At 47.6% G+C, this 21,964-nt stretch overlaps 1 protein-coding gene across 1 annotated transcript in view; it reads right to left on the bottom strand.

Annotated features, from left to right (window-relative positions):
- SATB2 (SATB homeobox 2) overlaps positions 1 to 21,964 on the bottom strand; it is a 111,340-nt gene that overhangs the window by 36,932 nt on the left and 52,444 nt on the right. Inside the window, exons 6-7 of the mRNA XM_082055962.1 lie at positions 19,392 to 19,494; positions 7,771 to 8,261 (exon numbers count right to left, since the gene is read on the bottom strand). Coding sequence (XP_081912088.1) covers positions 7,771 to 8,261; positions 19,392 to 19,494 — 594 coding nt within the window. The remainder of the gene's footprint in view (positions 1 to 7,770; positions 8,262 to 19,391; positions 19,495 to 21,964) is intronic.

Raw genomic sequence — 21,964 nt, 5'->3', positions numbered from 1 at the left:
GCTGGTTTTCGATGCTACAGTCCGTTCATTTTGCTTTGGACAGTCATTTCCCAGAGGAGAAAAATGGAGCAATAATAAAGCCTTAGAATCTAGCTTTAGGGATTTAACCGGCTCTTCCGTGCCTCATTTTAAAATACCACGGGCTTCACATTGCAACCATGAATGAACACCATATTCATGCAGTTTTCACAGGAGCCATTATTCTAGGAGGTAACGCTGCAGCACTTCCACACACACCAAAAGGACACGACGGAACATCAAACGTTCAACAGCCACAGTCAGGGCCGACTCCTTTCTCGTGAGAAAAAACATCACTAGAAATCAGCCACGTAGCCAAAACCCTGCAATATTCAGCCTTAGTTTATTCTCTTCTGTATGGGAGAGCCTCCTCCAAAAGGCCTTGGTCCAACACTGCCGCTGCGCTCGGCCAACTAACCAAGCACCAGTGTTTTCAGTGTGTATTGGTCTTATTTACCAGACTTCCCCAAAAAAACAACCGACCAGCCGTGCCTTGGACGATACAGCAAGTCCCTATTATAATTTTCCCGTAAAATCAGTGGAAAATTCCCCAAATGCTGTAATAAATGCAACATCAGTTCTGCAAATTCTCACCTTTCTGCGTCTTCTAAAGGATACGTAACTTTGTTTTTTAAAGATCAGCTTCAAAATTGAATGGGTTTAGGTCAAAAGAAAGGCACCTGAAAGCTACTGGAGCTGACTCCAAGCTTTTCCCCATCTTAACCTGGCTACATTTATGGCCCAATTTCAGCATCTCAGCAGAAACACAGGGGGCTGCTCCACCACCAGGAGCTCCAGCTGCTCCTCCTCGCGCTCCCCATGGGGAGAACCTGCCTGCAAAGAGGGTTTGTCTGCAGCTCCTCCAAGTGCTTTGGCAGCTCCAGAACCACGTAAACACCAATGAAGGGTAAGAAAACTGACCCAGAGGGAAAAACCTGCGATGGAAGATACACAACGCTGGTAAACAACAGCGGCCAGATAGCTGAGTGATAGGGGGGGACAATAAAACAAAGTATCTCGAGAGCAATAACGTTTACAATAACATAATTCTGAGCTACTGAAGTCTACACAAACTAACCAGCCAGTGACGTTATAAAAAATAGAGTGATATTAAATAATCTGTTCAGCCTTTTTGTCACCTGCAACAAATTAGCCTTTCAATATGCAAAACATCTTCCGCCCAGAAAAACAAATGACCGTGATTTCATTTAATTGTAATTTAATCACGCGTAATGTACTTTTTAAAGTGATATACACCAGGTGTGTGGCGAGGAAACTGGCCCAGCCAGACGAACCCAACCGCTTCTATTTTTGAGAAAAGCCCAAAGCCAGCCAGGGCCTGTTTGCATTTCTGCACATTATGGTTCTGCTGGAGGGGGTGAGGGAGGGAAACCCACAGCATCCATACATTGCCTATAAAATTCCATTGGCTCCGGATACATTTTAGGATGTCTATAATATCTTTGCTTTTCCAATCCTGTGCATCATTTTTAAACCAGTTGCTGAAGAGAATCAGCATCACAGAATCACGGAATCATTTGCACTCATTCTATGAAACCCATTTTGTGAACTCTTTTGTTTTTATGAACGACAGGATAAGATCCCCGTGGGACGACAAACTTAAATAAACCTAACTGCTGTGCTAAACCTCAGTTTTTACCTTCTGTATAAGGAGATTATATATATATGAAAGGTTGAAACAGCATAAACACTTTTTTCATGCCTTCGGTTTATTTGTGCCTCTCCATAGGTCAGCCATTGCCAAAAGCAACAGTGAAAATGCTGAAATACTAGAAAAATATTGCTCCTGCAGTACTTAAAGCTCTAAGTACTTTAAGGCCAGTACTTGTAAGTGACAGCCTTGACAGAAAAGATATTCTGCTCCCCATCAGGCGTAAGGGCGGCTCTGATCTGGATCAGAAAACAGGGGTTTACTCAAATCCAACACGTGAATCTTCCAAGTGAAGCTCTCGGCACACTGGACTGGTTGGGTATTTGTTTGCCTCTCTGCACTCACTCCAGGTCCCCCCTTCGATATTTTCTTCTGGGCTGAATAAGAGACATTCAGCAGCTCTACAAACCCTTCTCCTTGGTGCTGAGCACCCAGCACCGACAGCAACCTCTGCACCAAGCACCCGTGGGCTCCAGAGGGCTCGAGCTCCTTTGCTGCTTGGTTCCCATTCCCTGGCATCTCCTCCCAGCTCCCGCTCGGATGTGAAGCAGAAGCACTGGATGTCTCCTAGAAATGCTTCTCCTGGCAGCGTGGCCAAGCCCAATTTTGCTCAGCAAAACTGCCTCGGGCAAACAGTGGAAATTTCAGCATGGTGAGCCAAGCCAGGCACCTCCACATCCACCGCGCCACAGCTCCCATCAGCCAAAACTGTGTTTGCACCCTGTTCCTAACCAACTCTTCACAGGATCCCAGAATGTCAGGAGTTGGAAGGGACCTGGAAAGCTCATCCAGTGCAATCCCCCCATGGAGCAGGAACACCCAGATGAGGTTACACAGGAAGGTGTCCAGGCGGGTTGGAATGTCTGCAGAGGAGACTCCACAACCTCCCTGGGCAGCCTGGGCCAGTGTTCTGTCATCCTCACCAGGAAGAAGTTTCCTCTCAGATTTAAGTGGAACCTCCTGTGTTCCAGTTTGCATCCATTGCCCCTTGTCCTGTCGCTGGTTGTCACCAGAAGAGCCTGGCTCCATCCTCCTGACACTCCCCCTTTCCATACTGATCCCCATGAATGAGTCCCCCCCTCAGTGTCCTCTTGTCCAGCTCCAGAGCCCCAGCTCCCTCAGCCTTTCCTCACACGGGAGATGCTCCACTCCCTTCAGCATCTTGGTGGCTCTAACTCTTCTATCCCAACGGGCAAAACGTGTGGTGCCACGCTCGCATCAGTCCGTGCGAACTTCAGAATTCCGAGAACTTTGGCCAGTTTTCCATGGGTGTGAGCGGGGGAGCAGCCATCCTCTGGTACCCTTCACCACAGCTGAACACATCACACCGGTCCCTCATTCACAGGAAACCTCCTGCTCTCCACACCCACTGCTGACAGCATGAGCATCGGTCTTAAACTCATTTAACTAACATTAAAACACACACCTCTCAGGAGAGAGCTGCTTAGGCACAAAGCACTTAGAGGCTGATTTGAATAAAACTTATACGGGGTGCAACAATGACAATTTGATTTTTATTATTAAAAATGAAGTGGTTAAATCCTCAAAGAAAACGCTTTTATTGCATTAGTTTAATAAAGCCTCTTTTTTATTATGGTATCTCTTTTTATGAGGGAAGACGGGATGTGCGTGCGGAGCTGAACGTGGATGCGCGGGGAAAAGGAGGCAGAGAAGCAGCGGCCACCTGCAGCCACAGAACGCCACCATTTCTATGGCACGCACGTCAAACCTTGATGGGGACATACGCCAGCAAATGAGCAAGACGCAGAGCTTGTGCACGCTCTGCAGAGCCGCGTTTGCGTCCACGGCTCCGCGCTCGTGAGCGTCAGCTGAGCAGGCGCCGCCGCCCCCGACCAGCACACGCATCTCAACGCCTGACTCACAGAGCTTTTCATTCAGCCTATTGAATACAATTAAGTTAATTGAAACTGAAATTTCGGGCAGCGCAAAACCCGCTGTTGGAACAAATATCCCATGTACCGAAAATCTGCAGTTTATTAAGTCAAGCGCTTCCCTTGCGGACTTGCCGCCTTTCCCGTGAGTACAGCAGAACGCTGCTTGTGCCACATTGCACACGAGAATGAAACAAGCAGGCAACATGAAAGGGTTTCACACAATAAGAGGGAGTTTTTAATGGGGAAAAAGAAAGTAAATAAAAAAAAAATCCCCCCCAAAAACTAAAGCCCTTGCTAATTGAGTCTGTGCACAATGGGGCAGCCAGCACAGCGATGGATGTAGCAGCACTGTCTCACCAGGTACCAGGCGGAGAATTAAACCTCCTCGTCTCCCTCTCACTTAAGTCAAAGGCAAAATTCTTTGCACAAGGAACTGTGCCCAGGATTTGTCTCAGAGATGGAAGCGCTGGTTATTTCAACAAACTGTATTTCTAATCCTGAAGGCTCTTAGAGGACCCAGCCGAGCTGGGTACACGCTGCCCTACTACGTGCAGGCTGGAAAGGCAGCGCTGTCCCCGGAGCTGCTCCGGGTAGGAGGGAGGGAGCAGAGAGTTACACCAACCCCAACACGCTGGGGACTTTTTACCCACCTTTCTTTGTATCCGGCACCACAACTGCTTCACTCAAAAAGCCTCAGGTTCATGGATATTTCCCGTTTCTGTGGCTGTTCAGGAAAATAAGCACTGGCCACTCGCCCGAATATTTTACTAGTTTTGGCTATTATGTCAAAACATTGGCAAAACAAAAAAAAAAGACGCTTAAGGATAAAACAAAAGAAAGACAAAAGCGGAAGCACTCGGTCTCTAGGCTTTGCACTGGGCACCCCGAGGAGAGCAGCGCTTCCCTGAGCCTGCGATTTGGACTGGCTGGACTTACAAACAGCCTGAGCATCCGCCCAGCAAAGCCGGACACCCGGCCTGCAGGGACAGGAGAGACAGCACCTTCATCTTCCTCCTGTGAAGCTGGATGCAAGCGACCTGCTTCCCAGATGGGATTTTGAAGCACATCAGCACCTCCAGACTTGCTAAAAACTTGCCAGAGAAGGACAAGGTGAATTTGAGAGACCATCTTCAGGCATTGGCTTTAAAATAGTCCCCTCACTTCTGTAACCATCACCGCCTGCCTGTTTCTCAATACATCACAACCTGTGATACACAGTATTTGTCTAAGTGGGCTTAGACAAACCTGGTAGTGTGCACAACCATTTAAAATGTTTTGAAGGTTGTGTAGGAATTTCCTGCTCAGTGGAAATGGTGTCATTAAAACCACCTTCAATAACTATATTTTCTTCTGCGTGTCTAAGAACTCTCTTCTGCCTGTCCGGATTGCTGAATAAATACGCATTTAGATTCCACAGCAGGGTGAATTCAAACTGGGACATTGACTCGCTAAATAGAAAATAAAAAGAAGGCGCAGAGGTTAGCCCAAGGCATTAACTGAAAATCCGTCATGCGCTCTGTGAGGGTTTTTCACAGCCAGTTTCAAATACATCTTAAAACGTTTACTTTGAAATTTTCTGTCTGAAGGAAACGCTCTTTGTGGGGAGCACAGCCCCGGAGCTCCCTGGGCACTGGTGGGGTCCAGCCCCACCGGTCCTGCGCCCCAGGAAACCCTCGGGATCTGTGACAGAGCCCAAAGCACTTTGTGTTCATTTGCGCAGACAACGTGGCCACAGGTGTCGGCAAATATCATTGTCTTACCCTGGGAACTTCCAACTTTTAGCAGAAGATTCAGATGTTCCCCAAACAACGTGCTTACAGCCCTGTTTCTGCCCCCGCCTCCCCATGCGGACATGTGTCAGCCACTTGTTCCGATGGATTCGGCCTGGTTTGGATCAGAGCTTCCTCTACTTCATTTAACAGATTTGCTCAGATGGAAGGGTCTCAGGGGAGAAATAATGTTCATAAGAGGAGGGTTTTCAGCATTGAGTATGTAGGTCATTGGACTTTAAAATAAATTAGAGGATAGTTTATCTATTAAACAAGCCTCACAGTACATATTTTATGAAGCTATACTTAATTATAGGCCAATGTGCACCACAGAGCTACCACAAAGGAAGATGAAGCGGTGGGCCATGCTGCAGTGATTAATACAATTATTAGCTGATTGTTGCACAGCATCCATCATTCGGTACCATCAGGAGAAACACCAGACGGCCGGTTTCTAAGGCTGCTACTTCCTGTGAACTGCACCAACCCCAAACCTTTCCCGAGAGAAACCCCCACGTGTCTGTGCCCCACGAGGAGAGAATCATCAGAGGGACACACGAGGTGGTGAGAGCAGCCTTGAACTTGAACTTGAAGCGCCTCTCACAGAGCTTGCCGCTCCACCACGGGCGTGTGGGAACATCCCACGTGCTCTGGTGTGTGGGGCAAGGTCCATCGCCTTCTTAATACCCCACACAGTCTCTGGCACAGGGGGAGATTGATTGGAGTTGGAATTAAAAGCTGAGGATGGGGCAGCATAAATATGAACGTACACCCTGCTAGGGGGATGGCTCCTGGGGACACGATGCACTATTTGTAAGAGCTGCTGGTCTTCTCTTGCGAAGGCCCCATAGCCTAAGGAAACACAGCTGGGAGATGGGCAAACCTGTCAGGGTTTGCCTGGTCTGGAATTAGTGTCATGGACTGTATAGCACATCATATTACTTACAATGGAGGGCTAAGAAGTAGGTGATTTCTTTCCTTTTATTAAAAAATGTGTCTGATTTCTTGTAATGAAGTGATCGAAATTGGGGAGTTTTTTTTTTCAAAGAAAAGCTGGAGAAATTGGTGCATCCTAAGACAAATGTCAGTAGGAGGACCAACAAAACCAGCAGTACTGGCACCCTGAATTACAGATCTCCTTTTGTATACTGAGCACACACGTAAAGGGGTCGGAGGACGGAGCATCACGCCCCATGTCCAGGTGCAGCCCTGCAGACAGCGCTCCCGCCAACCTCTCGCTCCAGCTCAGAGCACGTCGCTCTGTCAATACCATCTACCTGATTACACCAGCCCTTACATACAATGCGTTACGAGCCCAAAGGGACGAAAAGCTTTTCCAAATTAAAAGAAGCATTTTAAAGAGGAAACACTCATACATTCCCATGTAGCGTTCATTTTATATCCTCCAGGCTAACCCCAGAACTCAAAGTCACATTGACTGGAAGTGAATGTTTTTACTGAGTGCAGCCATCTTATGAATTTAACGGAATAAAGGAAGTAATAAAAATGTGCTCCATACTTCAATTAGTTCCCCTATAACATGGCATTTCCAAAACGGCAGTGCCAAAGAAAATCATTAATCCAGGAGAACAGACAAAGGCCCTGTGCGGGGCAAGGGACGGACCTCCAGGAGACACGCACACGGGGCCCTTCTTTGCTCTTGCCAGCAAAGCCCAACTCTTGACTGCACAAAATCAATTGGTACCAATATTAAATATTAAGCCACTTTCCATTTCTTTAGCCTTGTTACAGAGTATCCCAACGGAGAGATGGCAGTTTGAATGCCCTGGGTGGTGTCTGGCAGCAGGATAAATGTCAATGGCCGGTCTTTCCGAACCCACCCTGGTCCTCCAGGCTTAACCTGACACTATTGTGTTATCATCCCAACATCTGCATTTCGCTGTGTGAGCGAGCAAACCCATACGTCAGGTGTGTGAAAGCAAACACAACCTGCAGCAAACAGCAAATGCCTTTCCCAGCAGTTGGTCCTCAGGCCCGGGGACACGCGGCTCACAGGTTCCTCGTGGCAGTGGCCTCTGGTACTGGCCGTGGCATCACCTGAGCCATGGGAAGGAACCGAGGAAGCCACAGGAGCCCCAAGACACCTCTGACACTCTCTTGTCACCTCTTCCTGGCCATTGAGTGGGAGTAGATGTGGAAGTTTATAACCACGGAGAGGAGCTCAGGGAAGAACTGAGACGAGCAGAATTACTGCTGGAAAACTAAGCTGGGGTAACCGTGGGGTGACCACATGCAAACAAACAGCTGTTGTAGGGAGAAACAGTCCTGTCAAGGAGACTAAAGGAAAAACCAGAGGGTGCTTTGCCCTGTTTCTGTGGCACATCTCCTGCCTTCATCTGCAAAAACCATCCAGCCCCACAAGTCACCACTTTGCCCCCTCAGCACTTCTGGGTTATAGAACAGAAAGCGATACCTGTGTGCGGTTGAACGCTACTCTTGCAAACACAGCTTGAGACACGCTGGCCCTCTTCAGCTCGTCTCTGACTTGCTGGTAAATGTCTGGAGAGACTTCCACCGAGGAATTGGCCGGCTCTGGTTTGACAGCTCTGGGGATGGGTGGGTGATTCAAGAACTGCTGGTTGATGGCCTGCGGGTGCTGGTGGGCCAAGAGCCGGCTGACGGCGATCTGCTGGTTTATCAGATGGGCCATCGCTATTTGCTGCCTCACCAGCTGCGGGCTGAGCTGCGGAGACAGGAGCCCAGGGTTTATCATTGTCTGCATCGTTGGCACTTGGTTTCGGATTGGAGTACTGTGGTGAATTTGGCCATGAGGAGACTGCTCGTTAGTTTTTCCCAAGGTTGCCAGCTGGTTGATATTTGGTAAGTGCATGGGACGTTGACCGAGAACACAATAGTCTGAAAGGTTTTCTCTTTCCACTCTTTCCACTGTCAAAAGAGAAAAATCAGGTTGCTGTCATTTCGGTTGGCACTCACAGGGCGGTCAGGGTCAGGATTAGTGCAGGGGCTGCGCTCGGCAGCACCCGCTTTACTTGGCAAATCTACAACTGCATCAAAGCGTCATAGAAACGTAAGCAAAAGCAGCACGAACTCAAAGCAACAGCTGTAATCAACATTGTTTTGGACTTCGCAGGTGTCACCCACTGCCCAGGACACCTCCTTGTCAGACAGATTCCCTCCCAGCCTCGCTTCCTAAAGAAACGAGCTTGGACGTTCCCACTCACGCTGCCACTAACTTTTGGATTTGTCACAGCAGCTTGAATAACTTTGAAAAGGGGTGGATGTTTCAGAACGGTTGGCATCTAGGGGGAGGAAAGAAACCCAAACCAGCATTCACGCCAACCCCGCGGACACCTCGGCAGCTCCCGGAGCAGCTTCTCCCGACAAACACAGCAGCTCTCGCCTCTTCCGACAGAAACTCTGCCTGGCGCCGTGCGGATAAAGCACCGGAGGGGATCTGCAGGCCATGGTTCCTACACACAAAGCCCCACGGCCCTGCACAGAGCCCTCGCAGCAGCTCTGCATGGATGCTCAACTTGAAAGAAAGTGGCTTCGCTCTCTTAAAGAAACCCTTTGTTTAGCACAACAAAGCCCCGTGTTCCCTACGTGACACCATGCGACACGCAAAATGCGCATACTGTAATTAGATATATCCATACGTATCATCCCTTTTAAGTATCTTCTGTCAGTATCTTTTCAATATCAATGTCAATATCTTTTGCAATATCTCTTCACGTAACTGATAAACTAACTGCGCATACCACAAAACCGAATTTCTCCTAAAAGTAGTATTTGAAATAGGAAATGAAGTTTTTAAAGCACATAAATAAAACCGTTACTTAGATAACGTTAAGTAATCAGAAGTCATTTTACAGTAGGTTGCAGGTTCCACGAGCCTTGCTGCATACGAATGGATAGGCATTTCTATATTGATCTGATACAAAAGTGTTCGGGGATGTGTATCATACAACCAGAACACTATTACCTCCTCTTGTACTGCTCTCAGTGAGCAACACGACAGGATTGATTTCATAAATGCCATAATACCATTGTAACTTGTGTAATGATTAACAACTGTACAAGGCTTTGGACTCTTTTTTAAACCTTAATCTCTATAAAGCTTTGAAGTCGCCACAGTCGGTGCTCGGGATGACAGTCACTGATGGCTTTCTGGGCTCCTTCTGAGCAGAACGAGAGCTCTTTGCACCTCCAGAGCCGATCTCAGACCAGAGGGCTGAATTCTCACAGCCAGCAATCCCCCTGCAATTACTCCAAAGGCGCAGGAATTAACCTGATGCCAATAGAATAAAGGTGTTGCTTGGTGTATGTGGAGCACCCTACTAAAAGAAAATACCATCAGAACTACTCTCAGTCTCCATTTAAACCCCTGGCAATCTGGAGTCCTTCCACTGGGAGTTTCAGAAGAGCTGAGGTAAGTTCTGAACTATTTTGTAGTTGAAGAAACGCACAGAGAGTAAGTCAGTGAAACCAGCAAATTACTACTTGTTAGAACACAAAAACAGTAACCAAGTGTTTTTTGAAAACTTGGTGAGAAATAAATATAAATAACATTCACTTTCTGGGCTCAACCGCATTTGCCAAGTTTCCACCCACTCCTGACTTGAGTGCCAAGTTATAAGCCCCTATAAAAATGAAGTTTAAGATGAAAAGGCTGCCAGGCTGTTAATCTCTGTAGTGCTATTTGGTATTACAATCACACAGAGCCATCACCTGAATTCTATAGGTGCATTTTTCCCTTATTATCAGTTTCCTTTTTTTCGATCACATTAGACTATCCAGCCATGCATATACCCCCAATAAACAAGCCAGATTCTGGTCCCTTCAATCACTTCAATAATAAAAGGTTACCATTAACAGTTACGCTGCATGGAAAAAATGCGCATTACTCAACTCCTCAAGCCTCTCTCCTTCTCTAGCACATCGCCCAGACCAGATTCCCAGTTGGTCTCTGGGAAGGACGGACTGGTAGGGCTCTGTGGGGCTGGACAGGCCAGCTTGCCAGCAATATGCTGGAACAAGGGGACAGAGGAGCCATGAGGCTGCTGTAACACCCATGTCCTGCCTCTCATCTTCTTGGGACAGGGTTTCTCCATCTGCATCCTCCATTTTCCATGTTCCTACCCCATTACAGCCTTTTGCTTTTCCTCCCGTGATTTTTATTGCTCCACTCAAACTGGGGACGCCCTTAGAGCTCTTGGAGTCCTGTAGGAAATGGCTGCTACTTGAATGTATCGGAATACAAAGCAGGGAAGACAGAGGAGCAGGACCTTAAACTGGGAAGGAAAGGGCTCCATGGACACGCGGTGTGTCCAGGTGCCGCTGACAAACTTCCTCTGCTAGCAGAATCATTTTGGTTGGAAAAGCCCCTCAAGCTCCTCAAGTCCAACCATAACCCACCCCTGGCTCTGCCCCATGTCCTGAGAACCTCATGTCTGTCTGCCCAACCCTCCAGGGATGGTGACTCCAGCACTGCCCTGGGCAGCCTGTTCCAATGCCCCACAGCCCTTTGGGGAAGAAATTGTTCCCCACATTCAACCTCAACCTCCCCTGGCGCAACTTGAGGCCATTTCCTCTGCTCCTGGTGCTTGTTCCTGGGGAGCAGAGCCCAACCCCCCTGGCTCCAAGCTCCTTTCAGGCAGTTCAGAGATCAGAAGGTCTCCCCTCAGCTCCTGTTCTCCAGCTGAACCCCCAGGTCCCTCAGCCGCTCCATCACACTTGTGCTCCAGCCCCTCACCAGCTCCGTTCCCTTCTCTCAACTCGCTCCAGCACCTCCAGGTCCCTGGACCACAGGTCCTGTGCCACGCTCAGGGCACCCCAGCATCTCATCTGCCCTTCATCGCCCTGCACCCCTACAACATCTCACAACACACTCAGAAACCAACATAATCCCCAAATGGGAGCAGCAAATTGTCATACTCCAATGTTCCTTTCTCTTCTTGTAATGATTACCACGTGTGCCAATGTATTTGCACTCCATACTGAGGCAGAGGCTCCCTGGATACGGCACAACCCCAGCGCAGTGCCCGTCCCCTGCGCGATGCTCTCACCCTCTCCCCAATCTGCGTGCCCAGGCCAGCAGCTGCCACTGTCCGCAGCACAATAGCTTGGGGTGGTCCGCATGCAACTCTCCACTGGAAACAAAACCAGCTCAAAAGATCTAAAATAAGATTTATTTCTCCACCTTCCCTTCCCCTCACCCTTTATTTTCACTGAGTTGTTAATAGGAACATTCTGACAAACAGCCTGTGGGGCATCTGGGGCTGCAGAGCGGCGCTGCAGTGACTGACGGCCCTGCAAATCAAATCCCTGTGCACAAGAAGGGACGCGGGGACACGCAGGACCCTCCAGCACCCATGACCCAGCGAGTCCTCAGCTCTTCGGTCCCACAGGCACGCAGGCACTTTGCCCCAGAGTAGGAAGAGGCTGGTAGAGAAATGTTTTGTAAGAAGCTACTATCCGGCAGAATTGCCATGCTTCAATTGTGAGAGGATGTCACCACCCAGGGCCGCTCTCCAGCGCTTCACAGTTTGCTGGGGTTTTGTTGTTTTATTTATTATGGAAAACCTGGTGATGCTCAAAGCCGTTCCCGGCGGCGGTCGTGGCTCTGCGGCCTCCGCTCAGCTCCAGAGGGACAGGTCCCCACGGCTTCTCCTGCCTCACCACTGCCCTGCAGCAAGGCCTGCACTTCAGAGCTCTGCTTGGGGGATGAAGAACATCCTCCTCCTCCTCCTCTGCTCCACACCGCGAGCCCGCGCTCCTGCTTGCGCTACCTAATTATCAACTACCGCTCTGGGAACAGCAGAACCGCTCCAGAGCGCAGGAGCTGCTTTTAAAGCGGTAATTCTGTATCTTTTCATCTCTAATTAGGATAATTACTTATTTCTTTTAATCACAGCCCGCTTAACCACTTCAGTGCAAAGGGCTGGTCTGAGGAGTCTCATTTTCATTCAACGTCCGATCTCTGTATTTACCCAAAGTCGCTCCCCAACTTCATTGACCACCTGACGTCTGCCTGGGCTGTCTGTCCCTGCCGGCAGGACTGGAGGAGCAGCAGGTTGGCTGGAGAAGCAGACCTGATAAGGAGCTGTTACTGTAAAACCTTTCCCTTCCTCTGCTCCTGCAGGACAGCAAACAACCTCAGAATAGCTCCAGAGCACAGACAGGGATGGTTTGGCCGCTGGCGGTCAAAGCCTAATGGAAAACAGACAGGAAAGGCCATTGTCTGCTCCTTGTTGTGATGCGAATCCTTCAGTTCCCACCAAAGCACAAATGACTCTTTTTGCAATTAGAAGAGCCGTAATTAAAAGCGGAGCTTTGATCAGCACCAGCGCCAGGTGAATGGAGCAACGTCCCAGCGCCACCGGCTCTCTGTGCCACTGAGCCTCTCCTTCCCTCCTCCTAACACCAGATCCGTGTCACCGCTTGGGACACAGAGATGCTGACATGTTTTCTGTCAGTTCGGCTTTCACATAGGAAGTAATCTGTCCCTGGACTGCACTGCTTCCAACAATGAAGAGAAGAGTTTAACCCATCATCTTATTTTTAGATAATATCTGGGCTACTGTACAGGTTCAAGAGGGCACACGGAAGCATGAACTCGTTTCTTCGTAACCATGTTAACATCGGTTGTGCACGGGACGTGCTACATCCATGTGGCAGAGAAAAGCGTGATGTTGAAGGTGCTTTAGTGACCACACAACACAGGAATATCACTCAGGTGTAGCAGAAGACGAGAAGCAGGACAAACATGACACAGAGCTGTCTGACAGAGACACAGAGTCCTGGTTTAGATGAGACTGACGGTCTCATCTGCTATAAAAATATCTCCTTTCCTGTCAAACTGCTGTGACAGAAGCTTGTCCTGCTATTGAAGCAGGGAGGTGCAAATCCCTGGGTGGCCACTTCAGGAGATCCGTGTCATCAGGATGACAGCAGGGTGACCACGAGCCAGCACTGGGCCCTTGTGGCCAGGAAGGCCAATGGTACCTGGGGTGGGTTAGAAGGGGGTGGTCAGTAGGTCAGAGAGGTTCTCCTGCCCCTCTGCTCTGCCCTGGGGAGACCACACCTGGAATCTTGTGTCCAGTTGTGGCCCCTTAGTTCCAGCAGGACAGGGAACTGCTGGAGAGAGTCCAGCGCAGCCCCCAAGATGCTGAAGGGAGTGGAGCATCTCCCGTGTGAGGAAAGGCTGAGGGAGCTGGGGCTCTGGAGCTGGACAAGAGGACACTGAGGGGGGACCTCATTAATGTTTACAGATATATAAAGGGTGAGTGTCAGGAGGATGGAGCCAGGCTCTTCTGGGTGACAACCAATGGTAGGACCAAGGGGTAACAGGTGGAAACTGCAACACAGGAGGTTCCACTTAAATATGAGAAGAAACTTGTTCCTGGTGAGGGTGGCAGAGCCTGGCCCAGGCTGCCCAGGGAGGTTGTGGAGTCTCCTTCTCTGCAGACATTCCAACCCGCCTGGACACCTTCCTGTGTAACCTCATCTGGGTGTTCCTGCTCCATGGGGGGATTGCACTGGATGAGCATTCCAGGGCCCTTCCAACCCCTGACATTCTGGGATTCTGTGATTCTGTGATCTCCTGACCCAGAACATCCCAGACGGTGACAGGAGTGAGGGAAACACCACCATGGGTAAGGCAGACATGGCAACTCTTCAGAGGACTGGAGCGAACACAACTCCGTCCTGCTCCCACAGTTACGTACCCCATGAAATCCGTCTGATCGCAGACAGCCCCACTGCACCTTTCCCACCAGGAAAGCTTCTGCCCGGACCTGAGCTCCAAGTTTTCCTCCCGTTCCACCCTAACCCCACTAACGCTTGCTTTCTAAAAATTCCTTTCCTCCTCATCTAACATGTCACCGATGTTCTAAAAGGTGTTTGCTTTTCAGAAAATTAAGATGACCATTCTTTACTCAGCATTCAAAAGTGGCCGGGCAGAGGTCCCAACCTCAGCACCCAACTGGTCCTCACTGTTCTTGGAACAGGACAAGGCTGAAATTCATATATGCCTTTGTGCTAGGTAAAAGCTGAGCTTAAGTAAAAACAACAATGTTTTAATTCTCTTTACAGAGTGGATTAGCCAAGAGGGCTGCACCTCGCAGAGCCCGGAACGCACTGCGGCGGATGGATTGTTTTTTTAACAATACATGTGCACAAATCCCCCAAACCGGCACAAGGTTGAAACACAAAATGCTCGTGTGGGTGTGGAAAAAAGCAGCCAAGGGTCTGTAAGTCCTGCTGAATCCTGACAACTTTAAACCGGTATTTCAAGAGGGACACGGCTGTGGGGACGGCTCTGAGTCAGAGCTGATCTTCGGGCCAGGAATGGCAGCTAGATGCTGAAAAGCTTGCCTGGAAATGTTGTTATTTGCTTTTATTTTTCCTGACGAAAAGTGACGGAAGTCCTATTTTTAGTGAAATAAATACATGGTCAGGAGCCTAAAAGTAAGCAAAGCAAAAATTACCGTAAAGTCAAGAGCCACAGAGCTGACCCGAGTGACCCCAATTGGTTTATAGTGCCAGAGCCGCGACCGATATCCAAACAAAACACAAAACGGTCTGTTCTTCAAAAACTTCACATTTCTGCCTCAATCTGTCAGTTAAAAGGGCAAAAGGTGAAGATCTATATATGCATAGACACACGTACATATATCTAACCCCTTCTATTTACCTAGAAAGAGATACATACATCATCATTCCACAAAAACTTTCAGACAGCCACAGTCCCAAACTCCCGTCCACACAAGCTATATTTTGACAGGCACTGACGGCAGGAGCAAAGATGAAATGTTCTTAATATGCAGACAAAGAAAATATGTCTTTTTTATTTTTAAGTTCACAACGTATTTATTTCTCCCCTCTACTTTCCCAACTTCCTCCCACCAAGCTAAGTTGGGTCATCGGGCAAAATAAAACATTCGCACCACTTATGAGTTTCAGTTGTGAAAGAATCCTGATACAGCGATAGCCCTCTGGTAAAAATAGAGAGCGTGACACTTGGAAGCGAAATAACTATTGAGAAATAGAGCTAAAAAATCTTCTAAATGCTACCAACCCAAAATGCTGGGCAAGGAGTAGGTGACCAGGCTGGGTCTGATGCCTTGACAATGATTTGAGTTGCATGGCAAAGATACAGAATCCCAGAATGTGAGGGGTTGGAGGGGACCTGGAAAGCTCATCCAGTGCAATCCCCCCATGGAGCAGGAACACCCAGATGAGGTTACACAGGAAGGTGTCCAGGCGGGTTGGAATGTCTGCACAGAAGGAGACTCCACAACCCCCCTGGGCAGCCTGGGCCAGGCTCTGCCACCCTCACCAGGAACAAGTTTCTTCTCAGATTTAAGTGGATCCTCCTGTGTTCCAGTTTGCACCCATTGCCCCTTGTCCTGTCACTGGTTGTCACCAGAAGAGCCTGGCTCCATCCTCCTGACACTCCCCCTTTCCCTATTGATCCCCAGGAATGAGTCCCCCCTCAGTCTCCTCTTGTCCAGCTCCAGAGCCCCAGCTCCCTCAGCCTTTCCTCACACGGGAGATGCTCCACTCCCTTCAGCATCTTTGTTGCTCTTTGTTGTTCTCTCCATACATACACATATATATGTATAGAGTAACTTACAAAGTTTTTTGTGTTGTTTTTTCCTGTTTGTTTTGCTTTTAATATATCTATTTGTTAATCAAGTTAAGAAACAATGCAAGCCTTTGAAACAATTATTGAATTTCAACATCATTGAATACCTTCTCCCAGCTTGGGCAAGCTCAGCATCTCGAGAAACCAGAGACTGAGGAGGAACCTGCAGGTTTGGGAACCACTGGACTAAGCCATTGCTGTACCATTGTCATCAATTAACACGGAACCTTCATTAAAAAGGGGGAGTTCTTCACTGGAGTAGGCTGAAACACACCATCTGGTATGCACAACTCTATACTAAAACGCCTTGCATCCCTCAAAAAGAAGAAAAATAAAAAAGGAAATGATAAAAAGGCTTCACAGAGTAATACCCAATGACCACACCGGGCTGCACCCGCTGAGAACTGCTGATAAATGGCAAGCATCAATAGTTCAGCTGTCTTGGGGTGAGTTCAGCAGAACGCACACTGAGAGTGTTTACTTGAGATCTGATAAAACCCCACTTGTGTACAGCTTTTACATCTGTTGCTAATGATATCAAATTATTGATTGTTCACTTTTATTTATTTAAACATTAGCTATATACTTGGCAACCTGATGCTTTGCTTTTTTTTTTTCTTTTTTAAATTCCAGAGAACTTTGTATTTTTGCCTGGCTTCGGTTGTAATTACTTTGATCTTCCAGAGTGTATAATTATTCTACTGTTTATTTATTTCTATGAGAAAGAAAAAAAGTTTGACCGAGGAGATCTATATGTGGCAATTTGTAACAGAATCACAGAGCTTATGTTTAGGAAATCATGGTTTTGATTAAGAAACAACGATTTAGTTCCCACTGTTTTATTAAAACAGACATTAGCAGATAATAGGAACCACATTGAACACTGTAGGCTGCACTGAGTTTGCAACGTCAATAAAGTTATTTTGAAGCCCCTTCCTATTTGGTGTTCACCACAGCTCATGTGAATTGGTTTTTTGCTTTTACTTTCTAATAACCAGCTCTGGTGTTACCCGTGGGTACGGGTGCTGGTCCCAAAGCCTCTAAATTAGGGTTTTACCCAATCTAGGCAGATTACAACCTGAACAAATGAATCGCTGCATCACCCATCCACCTCCACAGAAAACCTAAGTCCTTTTGGTTTTAATTGGTATTAAAGGAGTATGTGATGACTGAAGTCACTGGCTTTGCACACTACTGAATAGGAGTATCTGGTTATAGAAAAACCCCCAAACGTCCCAAAAACGCTGGAAAGCGCCTGCGCGCAGCCCCGTCCCTGTGCGCGGCGGGTTCTCCATGCGGCGCCGTACCTGCCAGCGACGCTTTGTTTTCTCTCCCACTCGCAGGCTGGTGAATCAACACGACTTTAACTGCTTTATAGCAGCTTGTGTTTACTTCACACATACCTTAACCTTCCTTTTTCTCCTCCTCCCGGCACGCACATGCTTCCCAACAGCAACTGGCTGTGCCGCTTCGAGCGGCGCAGATGCAGAGTTATCCCGCTAACTCTTCAGGTTCGGATCCTTGACCTCTTGATTGAGGTCTCGTTCTGCTTTTACTGCACTTCGTGATTTAACTGTGCACTTACTAAGTAAAAAAGAGTGAGAGGTGAAGGCGCTGAATGCTCTGCGGATGGAAGCGGGAGGCAGCGGCGTGCTGGGAACACTCAGGGGCTGGAGTGGCATCTCCACAGCTGAGAACACTACACTGAAGGGCTTCGGTGCCTTTGCACGGCACCCGCCCCGTTTGGGGATAAAGAAGACGAAAAAAAAAAAAAAGAAATAAAGAAAAAAAGCTCATCTCTGTTCTCCTATAACATCGAGTAAAAGCGAACGGTGATGACCTTGAAGCTGTTTGATTTCTTTGATTGTTTTTCAACCGAGAGGATATGTTAAAGCTCTTAGAATCAAATTCTTTTATTAAGACACGCCGTTGAGAGAAGAGAAACACTTCTGAGTCACACAATGGCAACGTGGAGCAAGAAGCGACCACCCGGTTCATTTGGCACGAGGGTAATCGTGTGCCGAAATATCCAATGAACACTTTTACTTCAGGGCTAAATCATTTCAGTAGGTGCAAAGCAACACCTCCATTTCCTCAGTTGCATTGTTACCCCACTTCTGCCTGAACAACCTTCCTTTTAGACACCAATAATTTTACAATCAAACGTTCCTATTTCCCCGTTTCCAGTGAAAATCCAAGCCCTGGCGCGGTGTCTCACAGGTACGCTCCGCACAGGCCGCACGCGCCGAGGAGACCAGATGCCTCAGAACTTGTTGGGATATTTTAAGCAGTTTTGTTTCACGCGTTCTTAACTCAAGCAGCAGGCTCTTTATAGTATTATGATACAGATTTCAAGTCTGTCCTATGGAAACTAAACAAGCAACCTTTCAAGGCTGGTGTACGCCAGCCTTTCAAGAGAAAAAGGCAGCAGCCTGGTTTGAAAGCTGCTCATCTTCACGCCAATAAAAAGACAACGGCTTCTTGAGAAGGACAGGACATGACCCTGTTTCTGCGTAACGCTTGTGTATCCCGTTATGATTTCCCTGGCCACAGAAAGGATCACAGACAGAACAACAAAAACAGCGAGAAAAAGCCTATGGAACCCCCCGTATCCCAGGGTGAAGCTGATCTCCAGCGCTGACCAACATCTGGGGAGAGGAGCGGGTCAGCACTGCGGAAAATGCTTTTGACTATCCCCAAACTCCTACTCTAAACCAAAAAACCCTCCTAAAACACACGGCCCAGTACACACGCAAGTCCCTTCCCAAAGGAAAGGATGAATAAAGAGCAAACGACACACGATGGGTACTCGTCCCATCGCTTCGCGCGCTACCCGAAGGTGGCTGCGGTGGTGAGAGCGGGATCAGGTCCATGCAGAATAATTGCACTGCTAACCAACTAATACAATGTCATTGTAGAAAAAAACACAAACAAGGAGCTATTTCCATCTCCAGTGGGTGCCGCACCTTGTTATGTAGCATTAATTGGGTATTAAATGCAGCAGACGCCCCGGAATGCCCGTGGTATCACACCCAGGTCACTCGGACACGTCTTACCTCTCATGGATCGAGTGCAACTGAGGTAATTTACAGAGCAATTTAACTTGTAAATCCAGAGCTACTGGAACGTTTTCTTTTTCTAAAACGTTTTAGCTTAATTCAAAACACAGTTGATCTTTCAGCACAGCTAAATGGGATATTTTAAGCGCGTTTTAAGTGGCCTGTGTTTTCACGCCAGCCTTGTTTGTGAAGTATCAGATTTAATTTCAAATGTGCTGTGACTGTGCCCTCTTTGTAGACAAACTTGCTAATATTATTATAGCTTATTATCACTTTTACTTAAAGCAAATAATCTCAAACTGTCACCAGAAGTTCAAGAACTTGGAAAGTCACAAAAAATCAATTTACCTTTAATCTTCTTGTACTTTTTATACCATCTCCCAAACTCCTGGCACTTGGTTGCTGACACATTGGCATAGTATGTGCTATTTACAATGGATGAAATCATGCTCTGGAAGTACAGAAAGAAAGAGAAAAAGTGTTTTAAAATAACTTGCACAATCAGAAATCGTTTCCAGGGAAAGCGAATGACATGCGATGTACAATGATCATCCATCCGTGACTTTAAAACCAAAAGAAGCGTCTGATGAGCACACAGAATGGGGTTTATTCTCCATTCTAGATTCTCGGTCGTAATTAAAATTAGAAAATAATAATTGTTATTTTGCATAATAACGCAAGAAAAGCGCAGGACAAGCCCAGATTGAGACCTGCAGCGCAGGCCGGGGGGGCAGCTCTACTTTATTTGGTACCTGTGATTTTACAATATCTAAACCTCAGTCACCGTGCCGGGGAACACACGCTCGCTGCACCTGGCTGAGAACAGGCGTGATTTAGGAACCAGACCCTAAAGGTAAGATGAGATGCTCCAGCACGCAGAACCCAAATAACGCTGTTCAGACGGCTCTGTGCTGCTTCCAAAGCAGCCAGCCCGCGCGGCCAAGAGCCGAGAACATCCGTGCCACTCGCTGCAGAACAACCGTTAGGCAAATAAGTTAAATTAATGTAATTTATAGAAACGTGTGATTAGCCTTTGTGTGAAAAATCACCTAAACCAGAAATTAACAGTGCCATTCAGAGCGAGGGGAACTACGGATACTACAACACAGAACTGCCAAAACCTACAAAAAAGCTCAGCAAAACTGAAATATCACTTGTTTAACCACCAGCCCCCTCTAGTCTTTGCAGATTCCCTCCAAGCAAAGAGGGGCAGAGCTGTTTTGCACCACCTGATACCCATAAAAATGATAGTTTATATCTGGGATGCTTCCAAGGTCAAATCATCCCCAGCAAGGTCTTACCCTGCTAACGCATGGGAGCCAACACGCCTTCTCCAGAAACCCCATTTTCCCTCTGCCCCCCTTCTTTACTCCCCTCAAAGTTCAGAAAAGGCTCTGGCCTGGTTTAGGAGCTTTTTGCCCAGAGGTGAGGGAGGGACGGAGGATGATCTTGCAGCCCAAACGAGCTGTTTCCCAAAGGTTTGAGCTCTGGCGCACCAACTCTTGCGCAAAATGGGATTTGGGGCATCTGGGCAAAGCTCACGCATTGGCTTCCAAATTTTGGCAGCGCTTTAAAACAAACCCCATCTCTTCCCTCCTGCAGCTTTGTTCAGCCTCCTACCCAGGTCGCTTCGGTCTCACGGGACTCCAGCTGCTCCTGAACTCTGCAGTTTGGGGGGCTTAAAAAACACAAGCAAAACAGAGAGACTTAAGGGGACCTGGGTGGTGCAGCTCAGCTTCAGTCTCCAACAGGTCATTCCCCGCTCTCTGCTGCCTTTCTGCTCTAAGTTTCCCACTCGAAGGCTGCTCTGGTGCACTGCGGGCTATGAAGTAAGAGCCTTTTTAAGTGGCAGCTTCAATTTCTAAAACTGAGATTCAATTTTCTAATTAAAATCAATATTTTGAGACATAAAGCTAGCATTGTGGCAGTCAGCAGCAACTCCCTCCCCATAAATCCTGCCTTGCTCAGGTCACTTTAACGAGCAATAGTTATTCCGAAAGCCTGACGGGGAAGGACTTTGAACAAAGTTGCCCTGAGATAAGTTGCTTTTTCTTTTAGATTTAGTTAAATTTCCAGTCACTAAGGAAGGGTGGGGAAATTGTATTGCTCTGTCTACATAACAATTTGGTTTCTTCCCTTTATCCCTCCCAAATCCTCGAGTTCTACAATAAATCAACATCACTGAAATCTCAGGGCTACTAAATATCACCCAATATACAAACCCATTAACCTTTATTTGAGAAAGCGAGGCTTAAACTAAATCACAAAATCCAATAGTGAATCAACCACTGGTGAAAAATCCCAGGACGGATTCTGTTGAGCTGCTCGACGGGAGAGCAGGGGAAGGAACCAGAACAACTTTCAGACTGCACATCTCGCTATTAAATGGAAAGGAATCCTAGGGGTGCTTCTGCTAGGAACCTTGGTAAGAAAGGAAAGATCCGGTCACAAGAAGAGTGGGGAAAAAAAAGACTAATTGGGAGTTTCTAAATGATGCATATTATTCCTGGGAAAATTCTCAGAGATAATATGAAGTAGCAGATATCATCACGGCCACGTGGAATGAAAACTACTTAGACCAGGAGCTAAGAAATAGCCACACGGTGAAAATTCGGCGCAGGGTGTGGAAAATACAGGATGTGCTGACATCCCAAGAAACCCTGACCAACGTCACGGGCCGTGCTGAAATGGGTTCTACAACTCACAGGCAAGACAGAGGTCTCTATGCAAAGATGGAAATGCTGAAATAATTGCATTTCTCTCTGCCACACATTCCCTCCTGCTTGGTTAACTGGGATTTATTTGTTTGCAAAGGAGCCGTATGCTAAGGGGAGCTGAGCTGCAGCCGCATCGCACACCTGGAAGACAAAACAACCAGCACAATTTCAAATCCAAGTGAATGATTCCATTTGGCATTAGCA

This window comes from Streptopelia decaocto, assembly GCF_964273445.1.
Source record: "Streptopelia decaocto genome assembly, chromosome: 6".
In the NCBI taxonomy this organism is placed as follows: Eukaryota; Metazoa; Chordata; class Aves; order Columbiformes; family Columbidae; genus Streptopelia; species Streptopelia decaocto.
This window is presented reverse-complemented; position numbering and strand designations above follow the sequence as displayed.